We start from the raw sequence: 19,294 nt of genomic DNA on the forward strand, positions 1-19,294 counted from the left end.
TGGTCATACTTTGAGCGACCACGCGAGGGCGCTACACTACTAGATACATTCTCACAAAAACCATATAACGCTTGCTTTGTTATGAGGCACACTTTTATACAACGTCACTAGTGAAACTCTTGCCATTTTTTGAAAATGACAGTGCGCATTATTGACTCGGGCATTCCTTCTTTATTATACTTTATTACACTCCCTCTGCGTCCATTTTAACGGACTCATCTGTACGTTAGAGTCACTGTGGCCTGGTTTCTCAGCAAATAATTCAGCTGTCATTCACTCCGTCAAATGTCACACTCGACTTCATTTATACGCCTCTCTTAAATGCCTTTCGTGTGTGTGTGTGTGTGTGTGAAACTCTGCCCCAAAATAAAGTGCCAACCCTGAGCCTCGCGGACACCATGACGTCACCGTTGGAGCACTGAACTAAAACAATCAACCTCGTCTCCTCTCCTCTTGCTCCTCTGACCGACCGACACCGTCTCATTTGTGGCGTGTAACCAAACCCCAGCGGCTCAGTGGACAGACGCAAGGCAAAGAGCTCTGAATTGTTTGTGTGTGTGTGCGTGTGTTTGTCTCTGTCAACCATTGCCACTGCTCAGTAAACAGCGCCCCGGCATACTGTAGAAGAAGAAGAAGAAGAAGAAGAAGAGGAAGAAGAAGAAGCCGAAGAAGAAGAAGAAGCTGTGTACCGTTAGCGCATATCTCTTCTGTCCGATAAAACAGGCATGTCTGCTCAGCCCGGTGAGGAGCTCGGCTCGGAGGGGAAGTGGTCCGGGGATGACTACGAGAGGAACGGCCTGTTTGGGAACACACCGGCCCGGTTCACCGAGCTCCGTGAGGAATGTAAGCCGAGAGGCGGCGAGGTGTCTGCAGACCTGGATCCACAATCCCATCCTTTTCAGGACGACGGGAAAAAAGGGCCTCACGTTGCTATGGGAACTGCATCTACAGGTAAAAGCGTGGCAGTTAAGTGTCGATATTTACCAATTCGTAGTATTTCAGCCACGTCGGGGTTCATTTTTGGACAAACCCCACATAGATGTAAATACAGGGAGAGAGAGACGCAGTACGTTTGTCACACAGACTCAGCGTTACCTGTCTGTCCGTCCGCTCAGTTAAGACTTCGGGGCTTGAAAACACAGTAACTTCTATGAGATGGTCGTAAATGAGCTGTCGCCACAGTGATGGTTTAAGACATCTTCTAAACTAAATGTATGCAGGCTTAGGTAGAGCTTTAGCATTATGAAACATCAGTTATGACACATTGTTGTATCGTTGTGTTGTCATACAGATGTGAAGCAGCGCGCTTTAACAGTAGCCTGTTGTACCAGCTCCCACATGTAGGTAGGCCTGTATCCATAGCTTCATAGAATACCTGTACTGTGGTATGGTGGGGCAGAGGGGTGACAAATAGATGAGGAGCCCTAAAGCTTTCATAGCCATTTTCAGCACGTGTCTGAAAATGATTAAATCCCAAAAGATAGTATCAGTCCTGTTGGAGCCTAAACTTTCCTGTCTGGATATTGCAAATGTTTTATTATTGGATGCTGGAGGCAGTGGTTCCTGTGGGGACATCATGCAGACCTCAGTCCGCCACTCTCTCCTCAGCACAGCTCTGCTGTTGCTGCTATTTTTAATCCTGAAAGAACAGGGTTCACTATTCGCTTGGCTAGCAAAACTAGAGCCGTGTACTTTCATTCACGAGTTCACTGAAAAATTCATGAGAAGATGTTTAAAAAAAAAAAAACAGAAAGAAAAATCGCAGCCTAGTCTCCTCTCCGGCCTTTCTCATTCCACTGGCTGCTATGATCCAAAACAAGAAAAAGAAAAATGTTATTTTTCCGTTCAGTACAAGATGCATAATTTAGACTTTAATCCCTTTTGAGGCGCAGAATTTAGCATGCAAGCAGAACTTAAACATCTAAAGATAAACGTGGTGCAATTGGGGGAAAAAAGCTATTGCAAAATGTATATAACTTACAAAATGTATCATTTTTAAGCAGACTGCATGTAAAATATACGTGAAAGGATGAACTGAATAGTCGATGTTTGGTCCGGCTTTCTTAGAAAAAGACAACAAAGCACATGCTCTACTCTACTTTCATAACAGTGTGCCAGGCAAGCTCCAACGTGTGTAGGCACACACACACACACACACACACACACACACACACACACACAGATTATGTTTTGATTCCTAGAAATGGAAAGAAAAGCCATCTCTTATTGCTGTGACTCCCGCTGAGCCGTGTCCATACCAGTGAGATAATCCACTCTGTCACTTGTGTTCTTGATGGGAAAAGTGCAGATCTCATCACATCTCAAGGCAGACTGGACCTTTTCCTGCTGACCAGACATGTTATCGTCTATTCTGAGCCTCGTCAAAGACACGCATCACTCACGACAACCCCCTCTGTTACCAACTACCCTTCGCTGCTGGTGCTGGTGAATAATCACAAAATAATATTCCAACTTTTGGAAACTTAAAATATTTAGTTTTACCGAGGGAAGCAAAGAAGTTTGGGCCTTTTGAACAGAGTGAATTGTTAAATAATAACTCTCCAAGATGTCTACAATTGCCTCTCTAGGTAATTGATCCGTCCCTTGTCCTAAATCTTGTTCACAACAGTAATCTACCCGCAGGACGCTAAGAATGCTGATTTCAGCTGTAAGAAATCACTACAGGACAGACCCTTAGCCGTGGTACACAGACGGTGCAGTACGGTATAGCTTTTCTTTTCATCCTGTGACGGTTTCCAGAGACATGAGGATTAAAGTTGTGGAAAGATATTGCTGAATCATGACGAGGTCTAAGTTTGCTGTGAGAATCCCACAGTTTCTCTGAAGCACATGGTGTGTCTACTAGCCTCCCCTGCTGTCTGAGAAGAAAACAACTCAGTGCATATTGTGCACACACATGGTGACGTCCTTTTTCTTCCTACCAGCTCATTACAGTGGATTATATTAGTTACTTCATCACATCCTGACAAAGTGCCTTTGCCGTGAGAAACATCCTCCAACACAGTACCCGATAGGTGGATTAGATTTTAGTTCTTCTCCGTTTCAGCACATCACCAGGGACAAGGATGAGACAGCATATGTCTGGCCGGGTCTTTTCCATATCTGTCAAATAGGGAAAGCACTTAGTGGACTCCACTGCACTGCATAAGCCAGCACAGTGCATTTGTGCCTTTAGCTCCTGTTCCCAGGGGGCAGAGCAGTGCTAGGTCTTTTCAGACGAGATGATAAAAATTAAAGATAATACAGGGGTAGAGGATGATGAGGAGGAGAGGGGGGAGGGGCAGCTTAATGGCAAGAGAGGCAAGGCTGCGATGAGGAGGCCGACTGTCAGGGGAAAAAACAGGAAATACAAAGAACTGTCTTTACGTCCACGGATCCCTTTAATTCAGTGTCTGACTCTGACAAAAGCACTTACTGACTCCGTCAGTGTCAGCTATTGTGTTTGAAAATGTGTTGTCCAGCACCTTACATAATACAATAAGGTTTAAAGGGTGCACACTACACTCGTGTTTCTGCTTTGGATGATTTAGAGTGCTCATCCCAGGATTCTAATCTCATTCATCTTCATCTGTCTCCAGGAACAATTAGCTAATGCCTAGTTATGAAAGCATGATGGACTCAAAAAGCCCCACTACAGGGGACAAACACAAAGCATTATTGCTATCATAATATCAATAAATCATCATCCATCATGTGTTTTCATCCCCTGTGTTTACACTGAAAATAATGGAAAGCCAGAAATATGATGGTATGTTTACAATGTGACTGCCTCGGTCCAGCTCTCCAGCCTGTGGGCACAAAGTAATCCCCGAGCAGAGTATTACAAAACCGCTCGTGGGATCAGAGCTACTATACCAACAGAGAGACCTTTAAACAATAACAGTCCATCTTATTTGTGTGTTGGTTATTGTAGTCTACGCGTCTGTACGCTTTAATGCCAAATTCTGTACAATGAAAAGTGAAATGCCAATCCAAAGTCACAGTGAATTGACAGCTCCTCCCACATCCTCTCCATTCATCCATAAAGCTCCATCGAAGCAAGAAAAATAGGATCAATACAGTGGAAGACAGGTACCACGACTTAAGACTCTGAACAGGGACAGATTAGCTTTTATTTTAACTGCCTCTGCATTGATTTATCTTTGACGAGGGCTGCTGGAACAACAACATTCGTCCTGTGTGGCCTTTAGTGATTTTTCTGAGAACGGTGGAGACGCTGACATTTCTCACAATAATTGTGGGTCCTCGTTGTCTCGGATCAATGCAGCTCAGGGCAGTTGAATCCCTCAGCACAGCTGCTCTCCTATCGACCTCTGCTCGTAGTCGTGTTGAACCTCAGCTCTTAGTGTAGACTGCCTTTGTGCTCTCCATTATCTTCTTCTTTAAAGTGGATAGTTAGCGACTAGTATTCATCTATTTGTTCAGCCAAGGATTTTGTAATCAATACATTATGAACATAAACGTTTAAAGCCAGAGACCATTAACAGTCACAGTGAGCCTCAGTTTATCACTCTCTATAAAACATATGTACTTCAATGTATGTAAACATTTCTTTGTTAACATACATTGTTGTTTTTTTGTCTTTCACTGGCTAATTGAAATGTTTCATAAAATGTGCACAGCTTATCCAGTCTTCAATCAATTTCTGTTTTTATCTTTAGGAAGAACGTATAGTGCAGTTCCCAGCACAAGGGACAATGAGTACCTAAAATGATATAGCTGCAGCATATTATTTCATCTCAAAAAGGCACAGATGGCTTTGAAACAGGAGCCCAGTAAGTGAGCGTCTTGATGGATTACTTTCCACAAGGTCATGCAGTGAAATAGAGCTCCTGAAAGGTAACACCGCAGTCAAAGGGGGTCATGGACAGAGTAATGCAATCGTTACACTGCAGTCGATTAAAAGTAAAGCTGGACTTCTGATGATATTAACAGCGGTGTTTACTTCGATAGTTCCTTTGAAAGACTCCTGGCTGCTAGAAGTGAGACAACACGATGTTCTGGAGACTTGCAAAGACAACATTTGTCATTGATTTTAAAATCCCTTTGTGTTATCGCATTAGTTTATTTATTGAATAACTGCAGTGGATCAGTAAGTGTCTTCAAGGGAATAAACCCTCTTGCACACAGAGTCCCACATGCAGCTCAGTAAACCCCTTCATTTCAAAAAGTGGTAATATATTCATTTTGCAACTCTGGCTCTTTTAACAGCGTCTGTGCTCGCATGTTTTCGTCTGCAGCCTGATAATTAGGAGCCCATGCCTTGGCGTATAGCACAGATTGTCAGGCTGCATTAGTTTCGGGGCTGCACAGAGGACAACAATAGGGCTGCCCCTTCACAGCACATCCACCGGGACTTATTTATTTAACTGCACCATCCCCTCAGTGACATGATTACATTGTGCGGCTACAGTGTGAGCGGAGCATTCCTCTATTGTCACATCCAATCCCATCCAAGTGCAGCAAAGCATTTGTTTCAGCCTTGTAGGGTTCTTTCCCCCCCCCCCCAGTGTCTGGGTGCTACGCCGTATCAACACATTCAATATGCCCAGCATGGCTGCCACCACGGCAGTTAAAGACCAGCACCAGCTTCTTTATGGTTACAGACGCCTTATGCAACTGCTGGTGAGTTCATCTGTTGGTATGTAGGGTGTGTGTGTGTGTGTTGCCTACAGTCAACAGGATTACTGGCCGTTCACAGCTCCTGAGATCACCTCTCTTCACAGTGTGTAGAGGCCCTGAGTGCTTCCCAGAGTAGGTTTTTGTGCAGTTTATCAGTGAGTGTAAGATTAGGATGGTGTTGCCAGGGTAATGGCTGACGTGACCTATACGATGGTCGTACACTAAGAGGATTATACATCGGCGGTACATCAAGGGCATTCGTGTCGCTGAACTGAAGCTGGCTCAGCGGCTTTGTCCGTCCACGCTGCGTATGGCTTGATCTACAAGACATTTGAGTCTATTAGATGCTAAATAATCTGCAGCTCAAGAGCGTGGGCCTGCTTTGCTTTGCCTCCATGTCACATCAGCCCTCCCCCCCCCTATGTGTCCCAGCATGGGTGTGTGGCGTTCGTGCCATTGTACTGCGGTGCGATGTATTGTTAATGACGATGAAGGAGCAGCGGTAGGAAGGACGGCAGAAGGGAAGGGTGGTGGGGCTTTTTAGAGGAAGCGAAGGGAGGGACGGGTCGTCCTGACCTGTTAGGTCTTCTGTCAGTCATTCAGCATCCTCCAGAGCTAACCCCGAGGCTGCTATTTTAAATCCCATCCAGCCCAGCAGCTGGACCCAGCCTATTTATAGCACCACCGCTGCCCCGGGAGAAGCAGGGCTAGAGAGCAGGAGGAGGTGCTCAGTATGTGGAAGTATAAACTCTGACTTGTACATAGCACATATTAGCATCAGAGTGGTGGTGTACAGGGTATGTATATTGTGTGTATGCTCCTGTATTTGTGTATGAACATGACACAGTGTGTGTTTGTTGGTGGGGAGTATCCTGACTTAAATGACTTAAAGTCAACAAGTCTGAATACCTGCCTTGGCCTCGACTTCTGATCATTTGAAACAACATCCCGATCAAGTTTGTCTCTTCCTGTTTTGCAAGTCATGTAATATGAGCGTCCTTAATGTGTTGCTGCAGCGCTGTAACAAATTATTCAGTGAAGTGTTGAGTGATATTTCACAGCAGAGCGCACACAGATTCACAGCCGACATGTGCTGGTTGTGCATTCCTAATTGTAGATCATTAGCACTACAATTGTATCATTTTAACTAGTATTAGTTTCATTTTGCATGTGTGTTGAATACCACAGAGATGCATGCTGTGCTTGAAGTATTTATTTTAAATATTTATCATGGAAGAGTTTTGTCAACCTAGTGTAGTAGCTGTAGCCTTTTTATTTTAGCTTGCACATACGGTGTATTTTATGTGCGCGTTTGTTTTCATAACACTAATTTGTCAGGAGGAGATGCAGGATTATAGTGATTGCAGAGCAGAGATGTGACGAGAGAAAGCTCTTTGCCTGCATGATTTAGAACAGACTCTGGTTGTGTCACTGTGGGTTTTTTGGGGTCTGAACAATCCCCCTTTGTCCCACACTGAGTACAAGTACCCTCTGTTACTGCTGCCTCACTGGTCTTCCCAGCCGAGCACCCAGTCTGACTATGCTGCCCTCCCAGTGCCACAGCCCCTTTCCCCTGGCAGCAGCACCAGCTGAAGCATAGTCTTGTTTAACTGTATGTTTTCATTCATCCAAAAAGCTCCGGCACGGGCTGATTTGATTCGAGCGTGTGACACAGAGACTGCTGTCATCCTTCTAACCTCACTGAGTCTCAGTTCTCTCTCTTCCTGTCGATCTCTTTAGATGACCACATGTCTGGCCTGTTTAGGACGCCCATGAATGATGATGGCGATGTCTACACCTCCCTGATGTCAAATCAGAGCTACACATCGGGTCGAGAAGCCTCCTACCTGTCGGACGACCTGAAACCGTCCAAACCCTCCTCTGGCTCCTCTGCCCTGGATCCCTTCTCCAGCGACGCCTATAGCTTCAGCTCCAGCACCACGATGACTTCCAACCTGGCTGATGAGATGCCAAAATCTCTGTTTGGCTCAGATAAGACAGAATCCTACAACTACATGGACATTAGCCACGGGGATGAGCGCCATGACCAGCACAGCTTGGTGGACACGTTGGGCAGCTACATGGATAAAAACCACGGAGGCGATGAGGAAGAGGAGGAGGAAAACCTAGGTTCAGCTCTGGGCTCCCACTCTTTCCCCTACGTGGAGGAGCCATCTGATGAAGAGCTGTCAGATTACCGCTCCTACCGAAACCTGGGTGGCACCCCGCAGACGGCCAGCCCGGTGAAGATCACTTTGACCGAGTCCCATCCTCAAACTGCCAAGACTGAGCCGCAGCAACACGCGCCTCCAGTCAGTGTGTCCGAGCGTGAAAACGTCCTCAGTGTGGGCTTGCAGGGGGTTCCCACTGTGACGCTATCGGAGCCAGAGGATGACAGCCCCGCCTCCACTCCCAATGCTTCACCAACACGTAGGCTCAGCACACACACACACACACACACACATACACACACCTGTCACACGTAGTCAGATGTAGAAGTTGGGGATGTAGATAAAATCCCCCATCATGATATACGGAACTTCATATTGCAATATCAGTATATTTTAGTATTGTACATTGTCTGGAAAAACAATTAAGAAACTATTTATGGATACAATAACCAGATGGGAATGCATGATTTTATCCCATCATGTGAATTAAATACTTGACAAGTCAAGAAACTACATCACGGCAGCTATATTTCATGCAGATGATGCTGACGGTTGCAACAACAAAGTTGAATTTGATTTGTCAGAGGAAGACTGTTATTTCTTCTTTCAAATGTTACATAGACTGGTTGTATGTGCAGATACTCTGTCTGAATTTGTAATGTGAGTGAAGCCCTGAATGCCCTCTCTGCATTTCTTTGTGAACAGAAAAAGAATTCTCTTCCCACGACACGTTCAAGGCTGACGCAGGGAAGCCTGCAGCTTCCAAAAGCAGTCCAAGTTCAAAGGCAGGCGGCAGGGAGCAAGATGGAAGCAGCGCCGAGTCTGGAGACTCAGAGATCGAGCTGGTGTCTGAGGAGCCTCCAAAGGCCGCTAGCAACCCATTTGTCCAGCCGCCTAAGAGCAAGGGCACTTTCAGCCAGCCCAACAACCCCTTTGACAATCCCCCGGTCGCCAAGGGTGGTTTGGGCCTCGCAGGGAACCACGCTCCACCCACAGCCTACAGCATTCTGAGAGAGGAGAGAGAGGCAGAGCTCGACAGTGATCTCTTCATTGAGTCTGCGTCTGAAGAGAGCCCAAAGAGAGGGCAGGGCATCAGTGGCCCCAAACAGGGAGGCAGCCCCCCCTCTCCGCTGGTTCCCAGTGCCGTCCCTCCCCGAAGTGCGGCTGAGGCAGCGCCAGCCGAGCCCCCGATCACAGAGAAGGTCAAGACCCCGGTGAAAACAGAGGAGGATCGCCCCAGCAAGCCCAAGCCACCGACTGCTGCCGTGCCCCCAGAGGTGCGATCGGAGAGGCCCCACCAGGACGACATGCACAAGCACACCAATGAGGGCAAAGGGGACCTCGGAAAGCCTGCCGCCTCAATCGTCCTGCAGGGCTTTGATAAACAAAAAGGTCGGTCTTAGAAATCTCGATTTTCTCTTTTGCACAGAATGAGGTGTTTCCTAAAGGATGCAAGTAATAGAATTTCACAAAACATGTCTGTAATCTTTTCATTGTTGCAGTGGTTCACCGTGGCTTAAAAGCTGCTATCCCGGGTATTGGCTTTCCAGAAATAGTGCTGTGGAACAGGTAGCGTTCTGATGTCCTCATGCCCGAATTAAACAGCTATCGCATGTGCATTTGTGTCTAAAACCTCCCTCATCATAGCTAGCGGTACGAACTGACGAACTGCAAGACGGAAAATGATTAACAGCGTATTTTTAATCAAGTCACTAACGCAGTACTTGTGTTTGTTTACCTTGCGGACGCTACCTGCACGGTGTGCGTTGGCACTGTTTTGTTGACGAGGCTGGGGAAGTAAACAGGATTGCTGAGAGAGATGGGATGTTCCACTGCTCTGTGCGTGCGTGCGTGCGTGCGTGCGTGCGTGCGTGGCGGGGGGAGGGTTGTACCTTCCTGAGGTCTACTTCCCCCTGGTGGTACATTTGAGAAGGAAAAAAAGCAAAATGAGGATGCATTGATTCACATTTATGACCATTCATGATGACTGAAACTCAAAAGCCACACTGTATAAATGTGTCAACATAACTCTCTCAAATTATGGAATTGCAGATGTTGAGGAAAAACAACCTTCTTTCTACACCGTGACAGCATCTGGCTCCTTCCATCTCTCTGTGATTAGATAAGTCAGAGACGTCAGTCGCAGTCAGCAGGAGTTAATGCTGTCTAAGCTGCACATTTGGGGTTGACGTGGGTATTCTGACTTTGGCGGTGCTCTGTCCTTGTAAACATTGTGTTTACATAATCCTATGAAGTCAAAACTGGGGCGCCCTCCTACTGAGGAGCTTTGAAGGCTTCCTCTTGAATTTCACCAGATAAAGAGCTGACGAAATAACATCTTAATGAGTGTTGTTTGGCTTTGGTTTCCTGAAACTCACAGCTACTAATGCACCCTGGTCCAGCAGAATGTGACGATTGAGTTAGCGACACAATATCATGAGTTATATTATCAAACACTAAATGACAGAGACTTTCCTGGTTTTGTTTACTCGGGACTGTAAGAAGGTTCTGGAAATGCTAAAAAAGCAGGTCATGTGTACTTCTGTCTCCACCACTAGGGGGCGCAGTGCACCTTTGTCACTGCTGCCATGTTGAACACCAGCAGGTATTGTTTTCGTGGTGCACTTCCATGTCAGTTGCCATAGCAACAGTGATGGGGGAACGTGTTCAGTCTGGTTCAGGGATATCGGTTTCTTCCCTCTTTCGTGTTGGCATTGAAACACGTCAAGGCTGCAGTGACAACAAGACAACACAGTGACTGCGCTGTTTCTATTGCACGGCTTCTATGAGCAGCCTATGTTGCTTATTCAGTTCCAGGTCTCTTCACGGGACCATTTGCATTACCAACAGGAATATTGTAAATCACAAACACACCCTGAGGGCAATAAATAAGGAACATTTTGCTGTAATGAGCAGTGTCGCTCAGTCTGAATTATTAAAGTGCAAGCACTTAGCCTTTTCATTTATCAGAGTCATAGTGGAAACAGCTATTTGAATCTGTGTGGCTATAACCTTAAATATTATTCCGTGCAAATAAAGAACGGACCTGGATGGTTGCCACATTTGTTTTTGCTTAGCAACGTGGCCTCAAGTCCAGCTATTCTCAACCTTTAGAAAAAGCCTGCTGCTGCACCCTGTCTGGTGATGACATCAGACTACTGTCACAAACCGTATTTACAGCCTGCATTATTAATTGCACCAATAAATCTAACAATCCAAAAGGGAAGTCTATGACAAGCGTATGTGGGTAAACCCTCCCACTGCTACCCACCATCACCAGTCCGTTGTGATGCTCTGTTTGGGGCTTTTATTGTGAAAGCTGGTGTTCCTTTCCTTTCAATAAAAAAAGCCTCGTCTCCGCCGATCACCACCCACCCTCTCACCCTCTTAGGCTCTTAATCATTGCATGGATGGTTTGCTGCAGCAGCAACTGTGGTGTGTCGTTTACAATTTGACCCCCCTCCCCCATCACACACACGCACACACACACACACACACACACACATACGCACTTTCCCCGCTCCTTCTTTTTAAGCCATCGCTGCTCGCAAGCATCAGTCTGTGAGCTCCGCCAGCAGCCAGCAGCACCTTGGAAACCTTTCCTCCCTCCCTTCCTCCCTCTCTCTCGGTCATCTCAGCCTATCTCCCGCATCCTTTTTTTTTTTGGCCATTCATGCCTTTTCTCGGATGAGTGAGTGAGTCGGTGCTGCTGAAGAGGGAGACAAAGAAGAAAACGGAGAGCATACAGAGCAAAAGAACAGGGACATAACTGATCACCAGCATGCAGGCCGCTGCAGACGTGACCAAGAAGGAGAGCTCCTGGAGCGGCTGGAAGGGCCAGGGTACTGATGTGTTTACTGTCATCTACTCATCAGTCTGTCTGTGTTTTGTGGCTGTGAGAGAGGGACCGTTATCTCCGCATGTAGGTCAAATACTCATCACACTGTTGGTGTGTATTCATGAACGTGTGTGTGTGTGTGTGTGTGTGTGTAGATTTGTCATCTAACTGTATTGATGTGTTGGGGATTCAAACAGCAGTGTTTTCCCACGGACACGCCCTGATGACGGATCCTTTCTGCTGCATGTGTGTGCGTCCGATAAAACACAGAAAGATGTTAGAGGGGGCGAGAGACGCTGGTGGGTGTTTTGAAAAATAAGCGTACACACACACACACCAGTGTGCTGGACGCCATCTGTTTTTGGGTGCATGCTAACATGGATGCCAGCGTTGTGTAGTGGACTAAGGCGTGTCATTGTCGTCACCCTCCCCACTTTGCAACCGTGCAGGGGAGCTGGTTTTATATGGCGTACGCTCTGTTTTTGTGTGTCGGGGGGGGGGGGGGGGGCATTGACAGTCTCCATGGTAACCAGGGCACACCCATCCACGATTGCATCAGCCTCTCATCTCCTCGGCTGCCATGGTACCTTGCAGAGACCGGGCCGGAGAAGAGCGTCCTCCGTCTGTCTGTTTCCGTAGCATGGAGGGCTCGTAGAAGGGGCCAACAGAGAAAATGGCGTCCCCCCCTTCCTCCTCACTGGGGGTTTATTATCGGCCATCATTTTAGGTGCAGCTCACAATAGCAGTGTGAATGCACTGGTCTGCTTTAAGTATCCCAGCAGAGACCACGGCAGTCACTGTGAATGTGCTGCTTTGTACAAGTAACCTTGATGAAAAGCCCCATTTCATTATTCTACTGAGTCACTATCATCTATTTTGGCCTGTGTAACATAATATCCTCTCTGTCCACAACAGCAGGAGCATTAAGTCGATACAGTCAGCACAGCAAAGATGACATTCAGCACATTATTTTCTGCAGATGAATCTTTGCACATCACCTCACAGCTATAGGCAATTTTAAGTTTAGTCATTCTCATTGCACAGTACTGACTGACTGCTGCCAACATACTCGAGAATAATCAAACAATGATGCAGACGTATCCAAAATTGAGTCACACAGGACTCAAGATGACAACAGCCAGGTTTTCTAAAGCTCCAAACATATACCCGCTCCTGTGAATGCTTGATTATTGTCTAATGGCATTTAGTGGTGTCTACAACTTTGAGCATTTAGGAAAATGATTACATTTTTATGTGGCAAAAGGTTGTCTTTGACAATTAAACTTTGGGATAGAAAGGATTTCAGATTATCTGACATAACTTGGCGACTTACTCACTGCTAGAGATCTAGATGCATGCATACATCTCTATAGAGAGGTATGAGAGAATAATTACATTTTGGAAATACATTAAAGGGGGTTTGGGTTAGTGCTGTTTTGGTGAACTGGCCCCGTTTGTTCATTTCTGTTGGACAAGCTGTGTGTTTGCTGAGATATCTGTCCACACTAGTTACATAATTTGCTACAGCTAGTGACTCATACTTTCTATTTTATTTCTTTAAACAGAACTATCACTGATAATAGATTTGACGTTCATCATCCTCATAACTCAAGTTGTACGTCTGTTGGCAGCAGAAGTGTGCTCACTCTGGCTGATGGCTTGTTTGAGGCCATCAGGACGTCTTTAGTGAGTTAATGGGGTCAGGCTAAACTAGTTCCACGACAGAAAGGGGGGGGGGGGGGGGGTCATATTATTGTCACTGGTGTTAATCATTTGCTTTGGTTTTTGCTGGGTGTGTGTGTTTAACGTCGGAGGCAAGAATCAAACAGAGCTCATCATTTGTACTTCCTCTGTACTCGGGTTCAGCATCCTGCATGTCTGACGTTTAACTGACAGTCTTTGCTCCTGTCAAACTAGCTGGTGCCTTAATACGATTATCATATTTTAATAAAATGTAAACAATTGAAATGTCACCCAATCTGTCATCTAGTTTGAACTAGTCGCACCACACAAATGAGCATTTCTATCCTTTCAATCAGTTACATTACAAACTCAGATTTTTACTAATCAGAGCTTGTCAGATCTTAATAAATGAATCTTTAAGCCCTTTTATACACAGTGTATTAAGTGTGAAGGCTTAGTATGAAACCTTCCATTGTCTTCTCGTGCTCCACCATAAAGGGAGAGGCTGTCTTCATGTGTCGGGGTGTAGAGACTCGGCATGAGTCCCCACATTCAGAGCCAGAGTCTCTCTCTCTCATCAAATTACGGCCCCTCCCTTCCTTCCTCCCTCCATCTCTCAGAGAGCGCTGGAGAGAAAATGGAGCACGGTAACTATGGTAACTGCATCATGCAGGTGCTCAGTAGATCCTTTAGTGTAATCTGGCTGCAGTCTGTGCGGTTTATTAGCATGCAATGTTACGCTAGTTGTCGTTATCTTTAATTTAAGTCACACGATGAACAGTAAAAAGGCCTCTGGGTTAATTTTCCTTTTTGATTCAGTCTTTTATTTTAGTCACTGCCGGGTCTTTGTCACATAAAAGACAGAGCATGAAAGAGCTCACAGACAGAGAGAGAGAGTCTGTGTGTGTGTGTGTGCTGGATTGCAATGTGATTCCTCTGGAAACCGCACCCCATAGACACCCCTCCTCCTCCTCCCGCCCTCCCTGCCTCAGTCCCCCTGCACTGATTGGCTGGTGTGGCTGTGGCCCCTCCCCTCCTGTGCAGGGGGGGGGGGGGGGGGGGGAGACTCCCCCTCCAGTGCTCTCCTTTTGTCCGTGGATAAAGCAGCTGCCTCTTTCCCTGTGCAGCCATGGGACCCGCAGGTCAGTACATGCTTCTACTGCACTAGCTACAGCTTTCTGTCTGTCACATCACAAGGCACCTGTCTCTGTCGCCGGTCAACACCCGTCTCTCCGTCTGTCGTTGATGTGTCTGTGTTGTTTTAATGCTGCTGTGTGTGTGCTACCTGTGTGTTTTGTATGCGAGCATCTCCACGCAAATCTGTAGTCACAGGGACAGTTTGTGAGTGGTGGCAGCAACAATAGCTCCTGTGGGGAGTGGTGCATGGACAGCAGCTATAGGGCACATGGATTGTGTTCTCACGGTTTCTGAATGAGTAGTGTCTTTGATTTGATGGAGGGGGTGCCGGGGCAGATGGGTACTGTAAGTCCCTCTTGGTTCAGACAGAATATGCATGTTGTTTTACAGTACAGGAGGTATAGGAGTGGGGGTAGCAGAGATTCACTTGGTCACTGCTGTTCTTCTGTCACACGGGTGTAGCCTGCCTTTCTGGCATCCACAGATGCCTTTTTTAGTGGAGAGTAAAGATGGCCGTCATCACTATGCTGCTCACAGCTCCACAGCTAAAATTAGAGCAGGCAGGCATACAGCTCAGAGAGAAAAGAGTAAGACCCCCCCCCCCCCCCCCCAAGAGACCTCTGCCACGATTCTCTCATCTTCCCAGGCACAAAAGTTCACATTAACGTACCGGTGCTGCTTTGCCTCCCGGTGTGATGTGAAGGACGTCCAGGTGTCTGTACCAACAAAGGAAAGGCAAAACCCCGGTAGTGCCGTTTAGACGTGCAGCGGTCGAGGCAGCTGGTTCAGCAGAGGTGAAACGAGCAGCCGACAGTTCTCATGGAAACAGGCCCGTGTTTCCACCCGACACAGACGACTGCCAGAGGAGGACCGTGTCGGCTGTAATGGTACACTGGGCTAATCCTCAGTTATCACTTCTCCCTCTCATCTTTGCTAGTGGCTTTGTATTACAGGCCCCACCGCCCAAAGAAGAGAGGAAAAGAAAACGTTAGAATAAAAAGGAAAACTGGTGCAGCAAAATGCACAAGCAGGGCATGCTGTATATTTCAAGTTTGTTCCTGTACGAGTGACGCAGTTCGGAGGAACCACGGCGTTTCACTGCATTAATGGCACCGCATTGTTATCCTTCATCATCGACTACAGATCTGCTGGTCTGGCCAGGTCACATTGAACCGTTATCTGTGAACTGCTGATAGTGCTTCTATTTCTGCTACTGGCTCCGCTGAGCTGTACTGTAGGTCAATAATTAATTGTGCCGGTGCAGGTGTACGTTCGGTGTAAGACGGTTCCCTCTGCCTGCTGCATGTGTGTTTGCATACGTATGAGACCAGACCAGATGCCGCTGACCAGAAGTACACGTCAGATAAACATGAAGTCACATAGGTCCGGACTGTCGCAACACGGGCACTTTGCTCGACAAGTGAGAGTCAGGTATTATCTCCTCCAAAGGTCGTGCTATATATAGGAGGAAAGAAACTGAACTTGCAAACCATCCTTCCATACACCTTAACGCCACCTTACAGCTTCCACAGCTAACTCTTACTTAATGAAAAGCTAGGTTAGGAAGCTGGGTTAAAAACGGGATCACGTGACAGCGGAGGATCTCTTGAGGACGTTGGGTTGTGAACGGTTTCCAGATATTTGACCCAAATGTGTGGTTTGTAGCGCGCAGCAGCCCGATCCACTTTGAAACGGATACGTCTGAGAGGGCGGGCGGTCAGGTCGTGCCGGTTGTGGGTCCTAACTCCGTTTGTCCTTGTTATGTCCTTCCCTTCCAGCGATCGACCTGCTCTACTGGAGGAATGTGAAGCAGTCGGGGGCCGTGTTCAGCAGCGTGCTTCTGCTTCTCTTCTCGCTGACCCAGTTCAGCGTGGTCAGTGTCGGAGCCTACTTAGCCCTCGCTGCCCTCTCTGCCACCGTCAGCTTCAGGATCTACAAGTCTGTGCTGCAGGCTGTGCAGAAGACCGATGAGGGACACCCTTTCAAGTGAGTAGAATTAAGCCTTGTTCAATAATGGATTTCATGAAAAGCGTCTGTAGCTTTTACTAACTGAAAGGTCTATGTTTCTCTTACCAGAGCCTACTTGGAGATTGAAATCGCTCTATCCCAGGACCAGATTAGCAAATATGCCGACAAAATCCTACTGTACACCAACACCTGCATGAAGGAGCTCCGCAGGCTGTTCCTCGTACAAGACCTGGTCGACTCCTTGAAGGTTTGCCTCAAACTCGCTTGTTTGCCTTTTAGCATCGCTAGCAAGCGGTGGCGATATCTGTGAGTAACTTTAAACTGCACCACTGTCGGGTACGGTGTAAGATCGGCTCTGCTTCTCGGGGCCACCGGTGGGGCTCCTTGACTCATGAAACTAAGACACCAGAACAATCTGGTCGTGCACGTGTAGACTGTCAGATGTGCAGGTTACGGTGATTAAAACATGTCATGTCTGTGTGTTTCAGTTTGCTGTTTTGATGTGGCTGCTGACCTACGTGGGCGCTCTCTTCAACGGCCTGACACTGCTCATCCTAGGTGAGGTCATTCCGACTCAAACTTCCAAGCGCTGTTGTTGACTCGCACACACTCTCTTTGCCTTATCTGTGTCAGAAGTTCAACAGTCTTCAGAAGCTTGATGAACAGAGTACATGTAACAAAGTTATATTGTATCGTATGTATGAATGAGAAGTACAGCACGTCCCTTAAGACTTTGCCAGAACCAAATTAATTTGTTGGACATGTGTACTTCACTGTCCAACGTGTACATTATCTGTTTACTTTTCCAGTTTACCTTAGATAAGTGTTGGCTGCTGACACAAGCGTCAGAATTAACCATGACTCTCTCCATGCCTCTACAGCTGTGGTCTCCATGTTCAGCATGCCTGTGGTCTACGAGAAACATCAGGTAGGAATTTGAGCATCACGATACGTAAAGTTTACAGAATGTCTGGTATTTACACGCGTCACTTTCCTTTTGTTTTCAGGCACAGATTGATCAGTATGTGGGACTAATACGGACCCAAGTCAACTCTGTGGTGGGGAAGTGAGTGTTTGCCATTCAACCTTATTTGTTCAAAGTTCACTCGCGATATAAAAAGCAAATGTAGCTCCAAGCACCACGTTTGAGCACCCTGTTCAACAACAACAACATGAGCAGCACTCGATGTACCTTCATTAGAGCCACTGATGTGCCCTTGTGCAAGGCACTTAAACCCCTTACTCCTCTGCTCAGTGGCCTGCAGATAAGACTGCAGTTGTACTGGGCAGCGTCCAGGTATTTGTGTGTTGCTGAGAAGAGCAATTGTGCTCAGCAAATCTTCCAATTTGCAACCTTCATTCATGTTATCAATTAAGAATCTAATCTGTTTTAAGATTAATAAAATAACATGTTGCACAGGGTGAATAGTGGATCAGCTGTTCAACTGACTTGCCGACACACATTAGCTCCGTGTTAACCCAGAGCATTCAAACAGTGAAGTCTAAAGGGTTAATTGATGCCAAAATGTCTGCCTGCAGTTCTTTTGGGACTGACCGCTATCCATTTGCCAATTATAGTAAAACCTGACAGTCAGTTCTGTGGACTGCCATAAAAAGAGAAAGAACAAAAACATTGGGTTTAAGATGAAGTATAATAAGCACAACTTGAGCTGGAGTAAATACCTTGTTGGACACGTGGTACTAACGGTTGTTTTCTCTGTACAGGATCCAAGCAAAGATCCCCGGGGCCAAGAGGAAGGAGGAGTAGAGCAGTCTGTCTCACCGTGAAGCTGACAGTCCGGTCCAGCTCAGGCAGGCAGCTCGATCACTGTTTAAGAGCCTGGTCGTCATCTGTGGGGCATCGTGCGACGTCATCTTGGTGTTCTCTCAAAGCATCCACTGGAGAAACCGTCACCCTGTCTATAGCAGTCTAAACACTAACACATGCATAATCCTGTTTCTAGGTAGACGAGTACACAACTAGAAAACAAAAGAAGAAACTGACTTTTTTTTGTGTTGCTTATTATAAAAGTGCATGAAGTCGAGCCTTGGGTAAATATTTGATATCTTTTGTGCGGTTTTTAAAGTCACGCTACATTTCTGCTTCGCAGTGCCGACCACAAACGGTATGGTTTGGCACAAAACAGCTAAACGCCCACAGACGTGCTCTGCTGCCGATGTTAAATACCGCTTCATGTCTCCGATTTAGCCGGCAGGGCTTCCTTCAGTATATGTCCATATATATAAATAGCAAAAATGATTTCCTTTTGGTGTTTCCGAGCACAACATAATTTAACGAAATGCGTCTTAGATGTGGTAATTGTAGGGTTTTTGCTTTTGTATAACCATAAGGAACAATACACACACTCGTGTTTAAGGTACTGTTGTACATCTACTATGAAGACAAGGAGTATCTGGTGATATTTAGCTTGTTTGAATAACTGTCCAACTTTGTACTATGTTCAGCTATACTCTGTAGTTCTTTAGACCCTGGACTCTTTAACTATTTGCACTTACACTATGTATTTAATTACAAGAACAAGAAAAATAAATGTACCTTGATGTATAACATCTCCTCAGCCACTTTACTGACGACTTCAAGTGAGTGAAGAGGAGTGTGTGTGTGTGTGTGTGTGTGTGTGTGTGACACCAAAGCTAAGTTTGACGTGTTAACACTTGATGGGAGACCTGGAATGATGAGCTACAAATACAAGCCAACCAATTCTGGAACAGACGCACCTCTCCTCTCATAGTAGTTTAGTTAGAGAGAGAGAGTGTGTGTGTGTGTGTGCGTGCACGCACTGTGGGGATATATTTAACTTGACTCTCGGGTCACAATGACACTTTGTTTGAA

At 46.4% G+C, this 19,294-nt stretch overlaps 1 protein-coding gene across 1 annotated transcript; it reads left to right on the forward strand.

Annotated features, from left to right (window-relative positions):
- The first annotated feature begins 424 nt into the window (after positions 1–424).
- Positions 425–19,013, forward strand: rtn1a (reticulon 1a). Its single transcript, XM_076107859.1, has 9 exons — positions 425–951; positions 7,384–8,073; positions 8,520–9,206; positions 16,251–16,458; positions 16,549–16,687; positions 16,929–16,998; positions 17,322–17,368; positions 17,448–17,506; positions 18,166–19,013. The coding sequence occupies exons 1-9, from the start codon at positions 726–728 to the stop codon at positions 18,206–18,208; spliced, it is 2,169 nt and encodes a 722-aa protein (XP_075963974.1). The 5' UTR covers positions 425–725; the 3' UTR covers positions 18,209–19,013.
- Positions 19,014–19,294: the final 281 nt, after the last annotated feature.

Source organism: Anarhichas minor, unplaced genomic scaffold (assembly GCF_050575085.1).
Source record: "Anarhichas minor isolate MPS153535 unplaced genomic scaffold, ASM5057508v1 ptg000040l, whole genome shotgun sequence".
In the NCBI taxonomy this organism is placed as follows: domain Eukaryota; kingdom Metazoa; phylum Chordata; class Actinopteri; order Perciformes; family Anarhichadidae; genus Anarhichas; species Anarhichas minor.